General features: G+C 38.5%; 1 protein-coding gene across 1 annotated transcript in view; it reads right to left on the bottom strand.

The window, feature by feature from the left end:
• The window catches only part of LOC106871740 (potassium voltage-gated channel protein Shaw), a 149,499-nt gene extending 148,406 nt beyond the window's left edge, over nucleotides 1-1,093 (bottom strand). Inside the window, exon 1 of the mRNA XM_014918359.1 lies at nucleotides 841-1,093. Coding sequence (XP_014773845.1) covers nucleotides 841-1,093 — 253 coding nt within the window. The remainder of the gene's footprint in view (nucleotides 1-840) is intronic.
• Between the last annotated feature and the right edge of the window lie 6,526 nt (nucleotides 1,094-7,619).

Below are 7,619 nucleotides of genomic sequence, written 5' to 3'. Positions count from 1 at the left end.
TATATATATATATATATGAGATCCTTAAGAATGAAGCGTTTATTTTGGTTTATTTCAACAAAAACAATGCAGTTAATCAATATATGTACCTAAATTACTAACACACTTTTGCCATTTTATCGGTAGCTTATTTGTGCCGGCAGAGAAGAAATGTGGAGAGCAAGAGGTCAGGAAATCAAAAAGACTGTCGTTGCATCTTCTTCAGATTTGAATTTTTTTTTTTTCCTTTTAAAAAGTTGTCCATTGGCTAAAAAACGTGATTGTCAGCTGCTGCAAGGTCTAAAGAATATGGTGCATGACAGAGTACTTCCAAGTTCAGTTCCTGCTGCTTGGGTAGCGTTGTTTGTGCAACGTGTGGTTCACCTTTGTCTTGTAAGTGAAATCGCCTGTCTTTATTGACAATCTCGGTTGTTTAATTGCAAGTTCAATCAACATTTCATCCAATTGGTTGATGCATACACCCGCTATAATTCAATAACCAAGTCTCATGTAGCTCTAGTTGATGAAACCCGCGATGAACTACCAAACCGACACCATTGGCATTTTTTGGAGAATATTCTTTTTTGCATTGTGTTTTCGCACTTCTTCTCTAAACAACCACCATGCAGAACGCTGGTTATTGTTGAAATCAATCCATTTTTCATCACGTAACAATACGATACAAAAAATGGTTCACTTTTATATCATCATAGCAAAGAAAAACTTTTAAGACAACGTGCCATTTGATGCTCGTTCAGTTCCTGTGGTACCCACTTGTCCTTACCTTCTTTCCATTGCCGATTTGTATCAGATGGTCCAATACAGTTGGAATCGAAACATCAAACCTTGCTGCTAACTCACGCAGAGTTTGAGATATATCCGCTTCCATTACAGTTTCAAGGCCATCATTTTCTATCTTGGTCTCAGGTCTACCATTGGGCTGATTCTCAAGAATAGAGTCACCAGACCGGAATTTCTCAAACCATCGACATACAGTGTGCTCACTCGCGACATCGTCATTAAACACCTCATTGATGTTTAGAAACATCTGGGATGAATTGGTTCCACGACGGAACTCACATTCGTAAACAACACGAATAGTTGACCTATCCATGGGTTCACAAAAATTGATTTACAACAGAGAACTCACAATATAATCAGACGCCATGAATTGCATTTTCAAAAGTGATGATGTAACTCTTTAATGTTGTAAAACTATGAATTGGCAGAATAGAATATTAGAGTTAACAACTTCTCAGACTTGTTGCATAAAAGAATCGTACATTTCGCTTTTAATGACCTGTACATATATATATGTATGTATGTATGCATGTATGTATGTATGTAAGTATGTATGTATATATATATATATAGATATTTATATGTGCGAATGTGTGTGTGTGTACGTATGTATGTCGATGTGAAGATGTGTGTATTTTTATAGTTGTAGACAGTTGTAAAAATATGCGGAAGCCCTGTAGCTTTATAGAGCAAGTCTGGTCATTCACTTATGTTTATTCACATATTTCTTTTTAATTACAGTTTTATAATTATTCATCTGACTGATTTTTATATCTATGACCTTGAAAAAAATTCTGTTCCTGTTTCTACATAAATACTTATCCTTAACACTACCTCTCCTTCTGCTTCACCCCAGTAAACAATAATTCTAATTACGAACATCTGGATATCACATTTTATTTATTTATTCATTTTATTATTTATTGATTTACTCTGCTTATCTTCATTGCACGGCGATGATGATGAAGACGACGACGACACGACGACGACGACGAAGAAGAAGAAGAAGAAGGAGACAATGATATGATCATGGTGATGGTGGTGGTGATGATGATGATGATGATGATGATGGCGATGACGATGATGATGATTATGATGGTGATGATGATGAAAACAATAATCAATTTAAGAACTATTCTTCAACTCTAGCTATCTACAGGATGCGAGGGAAAAAAAAAAAGATTTATTGTCTGTTACCCAGACAAAGGATACTGTGCTAAACTAAATCGAGTTCGCTGATTCGAATCTGAACTCAAATTGCTGTAGCACGTCAGGATGTTGAGTTATGCGCACAATTATATATGAATACTATATTCGAATGAGGAATAGTTAAGTAAATAATTATAATAATTATCATAATAGTAAATTATTATCATAATAGTATATTAACACTGCATATAGTAAATTTATATTCAACGCAAATAGTATTATAATATAATGGCTCATAGTATATTTATCTTAATGGAATACTCACTTTATTTTTGATATGCTCAGTTCGGAAATGCTTGAGACACTTGCTCTTATGCTTATGCAACGTGCTAGTCTCCCGTTGTAGGAACCAGCAGTTGTCACCCATCATGTGTGGATTGAATCGGTCATGATACCTCGTTTCATCTCAGATATGTTCTGGTGGAACCTCTCACCATACTCATCATTAAGGGTATCAAGTTTCGTTGGAAAAAAATCGAGATGAGAATGCAAGAAGTGCATTATAATGGACATTCGGCATCCCATTCTTTCGTACGCTGTTAGCATGTTGTTTATTAAATCAGCATAATTTTCAACTCTATGATTTCCAAGAAAGTTCTGTACAACTAACACGAATGAATCCCATGCCGTCAGCTCAACTGGATTCAGTTTACCTCTGAATTTGCTATTAGGTATCAATTGTCTGATCTCGGGTCCAATGAAAATGCCTGCTTTCAGTTTTGCGACACTTTTCTCTGCACCAAATTTTACCTTTAGTTACTAGAAGCCACAAGCATCGTGTGTCATTGCTTTTACGAAGTTTTTCAAGAGGCCGAGTTTCATGTGAAGGAGTGGAAAGAAGACCTTTTACGGGTCTACCAGTGACATATGCTGCACATAGTGCCGACCAACTATGTGTTCATCTCTTATAGGTCAGTCATTTACAGTGTAATAACTGCTGTCGTCGCAGTTGTTCCAAACACACAAGAAACACATACTTTTCTTATATGTCACCTGCATTCTTAGGAAGAGGGAAATCACCTTTCAATCACCACAAATATTCCACTTGTGAACTGAGTGATTAACTCCTTTTAGAAAGAGTTCCATCGATTCATAAGTTTCTTCCATACCGACAACATGACCCGCAGGAAAGGAAGCTTTTCATTACCATAATGTGACAACACAGCTTTGAGCCTAACCTTACTCGAGTCTATAAACAATCTCCATTCGTTAGCCACATGCACGTGCCCTAGTTTTTTTGCATGAGTGCATTAACGTCAGTACAGAAACAAGCATTATTAAAACTTTATGTTGAGAACGGAAAATGGAAATTTTGTACCTTGCTGTTGGAGATTCCGTTGTTGTAGTTTGGATCCCAAAACTCCTGCCCTCTCCTTTGACAATGATAGGTCTCTTACGAAATGGTTAAAATCTTCTTGATCAAACTAACCTGGCTCCTTTTCTTAGAATAACCTACCTACTCTTCGTCGACATGTCAATATCTTCAAGTGAAGCATATGAGGAGGGAACTAGGGCAGGGTGCTCGAAGTCATGTGGGACCGGTTTTAGAGCCGACTTACAATCTGTATACACAATTTTTGCTTTGGTCGTCTTTGAAAAACCACTAGTATTAGTCATGCAAAAGTAGAAATCAGAAACATGATTGGTTGGCTCTCACCATACCATTGGTACAGCAAAAGGCATTCCCTTCCATTTTCCATTCAGCCACTGTAAGCACTGAGTAACACACGGTGCAGCATATATGAGAAGCCCTCCTCTTGTCTTGGTCTCCAACTTTACACGCAATAATATTTATTGGCAATCTCTAGTTTGGTGGCAATGTTCCTCCGCTGCTCACGCGGAGCAAATTTTCCACAGACATAACAAAAGTTGTCTGGGTGATTCACAAAGCCTCTCCTATTCATGATCTAACACAATGAACACGGCTAAAACAGTAATCACACAGAGCGAGAGATATACATACCACTTGTGACGCAAACGACGTAGAGTTACCAAGAAAAAAAACTGAAGTATTTAGTATTGCGCACAATATTTCAGCACCATCTATTGCTACACTAAATAATGAACATTCTCATCGTTTGTTTTATTGCTGTTATTGCTTTAATTTTGAATCAAGACTGCTTTCATTTTAGCAAATTTTATAATACGGCCTATATCTAGCCGAAAGTATAGTTATCATCTTGCGCGTGCGCATAACTCCAAATTCTGACGTGCTAGAACAATTCTGAGTGCGGATTCGGAATCAGCATCCTCGATTTAGTCTAAAGCATTTGCTTTTACCCCAGTAGCAAACTCTATGTTGTCCAGTGTTACCAGTATATTATTCTCTTCAAACCAATTAAAAGGCTTTTATTTCTTTCAGATCTCCCATGGCAGTTAAAAGGTAACACAAGAAACGAAAGCACACGAAATCATTGTTGTCATATAAGCGAACATAGTAGTTTTCTAAATGCTGCAAAATCTTTTGCACACAATGTCCAGATGGAATTAAAAACCTCCGGCAGGAATGCTTCGGCTGTATTAAAGAGAAAACTAGACAAGACAAAACATAAACATTCTTTCAGACATTATAAGGACAACGTAATTCATCGTTGATGATCCTTTAAAATTAATGAGGAGTGTCATCAAAGAACTCTATGTATCGGAATAGATTTTCAGAACTGTGGTGCTCGAGAACATTCGATACAAGTATATGTACTAAAGAGAAGCCAATTCATGTCCGCAAAGACATAGGAAAAACGTTTGATCCGTGCCAAGTGGTTACTCAACAAAGTTTAGAACCCTCTTGAACATGGTATGCTCTGGTTATTGTCTGATAAAAAAAAAACTCTGACCAAAACCAAAAGTCTAACAGGAGAAATGATAGTGGCTTATGTGTATATCTTTCTACTCTCCCTTGAGTATTTCACATTAAGTTTTCAGCAATTGTGAGGATTTTTAGGAGTGGTGAGTTACGAAGGTCACGTCAAGCCACCTTATACCTTTCTACAGGATCTTATAATAAATGCTGCTGAGGAGCTGGAGGCGGTTGTTAAGGCCTGGATGAATGAAATACACAGTGGAAAGCCATACATACTTCGACAAGACTCACCATCTTCTCACAAAGCCCACTTAACTCAAGAAGGGATGTTAGACAATCTTTACAATAATGTACCACTAACCTTGTAGCTTCCAAACTCGCAAAATTTAAATCCCATCGACTATAATGTTTGGAGTGTTATTGAAAGACACTAATAGACAACCTCATAATACCATAGCCTCATCAAAAGCCGCCAGTGTCTAGGTGATGTCTGAAACGAATAAGGACCAGTTATAATTGTCCTTATAATATGAACCATTCATATTTGTCAGGCCGTGAGCTGACGGAATCGTTACAGCTCCGTGAAAAATGCTTAGCGGCATTTCTTCCGACGTTCTGAGCTCATGTGCCGTCGGGGTTGACTTTATCTTATACCTTTTCGGGGTCGAAAAATCAGTACCAGCTGAACACTGGAGTCGGTGTAATCGACTTGCTCCCTCCCCTGAAATTACTGGCCTTGTGCCAAAATTTGAAAGTAATAATAAACATATTAGTTGTATGTGCGGATGTACTCCTCTACCAAGAAATACACACGCTCATACACACACACGCCCGCATATTAAATATATTTATATTTTCTATATATAATTATTTAAATATAGGAGTAATGAACTGATAGATCGAGAAAGCATTAACTAAAGTTAAGTGCTTCTTAATGTTTTTTTTCTGTATTGCTGTCTTTTGCAATTTTGTTTACGCTTCCTTCTGCCAAAACGAAAAGAACAATAGTAACCTTGTACACAGTACAGTTTATGGATAACCTCCACAACTTTGTATATTAATTTAACATTAGTATTCTCAAAATCATTAATAAAAATAAGTCTAGCCCAAAAAAGCAACAACAAAAACGACAGCCAAATTTCGGTCATTAGTTTTGAAATTTACCCCCAGAGACACGAAGAATATTTCTTAGGTTAAGAATTGTGGAATTAGAGATAGCTGATCATACAGCAAAACGCTCGCGCGAGCACACGCATGTGCACGCACACACGAACACACACACACACACACACACACACACACACACACACACACACACACACACACACACACACACACACACACACACACACACACACACACACACACACACAGAAGCATACAAGCTCATGCGCAAACATAAAGGCTCGCATACACGCACACCACGACAGTACAGACACATACACAATCACATATGTGCAGACAGATACATACGAGCACATACAGAATAATACACATTAACAAAGAATGGAACCCTTACAAGGTCGATCGACCTGCCTGAAAAGCAGTTTGTGCAGTCCTAAATACTTCTAAAAGGGTGGATGGTCACGATTGGTATGCTTTTGTTCATTCATCTGACCGTGTTGTATTGACATGGGGTTGAATAACAAGAATAGTAACAGCAAACTTGTGGGACACACACCCTCTCCCTCTCTCCATCCCTCTCTACAAGAAGTACACATATACACACAAACACACACACAGATAGACACCCACTCACGCACCTATACACACACACATACGCATGGACTAGAGCATAATCATACAGGAACACAAAATCATAGACTGTGAGGCGCTTACATGTTCACACGCATTCGCACACACACATTCACACACACACACACACACACACACACACACTTTCTCTCTCTCTCCCCCACTCTCTCTCTCTCTCTCTCTCTCTCTCTCTCTCTCTCTCTCTCTCTCTCTCCCTCTCTCTCCCCCTCTCCCTCTCCCTCTCCCTCTCTCTATCTCTCTCTCCCTCCCTCTCTCTCTCTCTCTCGCTCTCTCTCTGACGCTCTCTATAGCATTTATCTCTCATGTTCTCACATACACACACATATACACATTCAGCGGGGCCATGCAGACAATTACGGACACGCATGCACGTACAAATGCCCACCCAACCACACACACACACACACACACACACACACACACACACACACACACACACACACACACACACACACACACACACACGCACACACACAAAACACGAGTCTTTGTGCACACATCCAGAGAGGGAGGGGTAGATGTGTATCTGAGAGAGAGACGGTAATGTGTATGTGTGTGTGTGTGTGTGTGTGTGTGTGTGTTTGTGAGCGAGAGAGAGAGAGAGAGAGAGAGTAAGAGTTGGAAAGACAGACAAAAAGTGAGAGAGACTATGTTAAATATCTATTATGTTACTGCCAAGATGGTTTATATTTCGCAGTGCGAAAATTATGCATTCTGTGAGTGGACACAGTTTTCTCGCCCAGCAGAGTCTCATTTGAAGCACAGACAAACATGAAGTCTTAATAAATATCGAACGGCAGAACTTGATAGTGAAAGTCTTATTTGGAAATACTCCATATGTATGCGTAGTTGTGTGTATTGGTGAATGTGTGTGTGTATGTATGCGTGTTTGTGACGGTGCGTTTGTGTTTTATTCGTCTAAGAGTGTATGTATATTCTTTGATTTGTATTTGTAGGTGTGAAGTTGGAGTGAGATAATGAAAGGCATAGGTTTTTCATTAACATATTGGTGCAGGATTTCTTTATATATATATATATATATATATATATATAT

The sequence above is a fragment of the Octopus bimaculoides genome, chromosome 8 (assembly GCF_001194135.2).
Source record: "Octopus bimaculoides isolate UCB-OBI-ISO-001 chromosome 8, ASM119413v2, whole genome shotgun sequence".
Lineage (NCBI taxonomy): Eukaryota > Metazoa > Mollusca > Cephalopoda > Octopoda > Octopodidae > Octopus > Octopus bimaculoides.
Note: the sequence above shows the minus strand (reverse complement) of the source record. Positions and strands in the feature narration are given on the sequence as shown.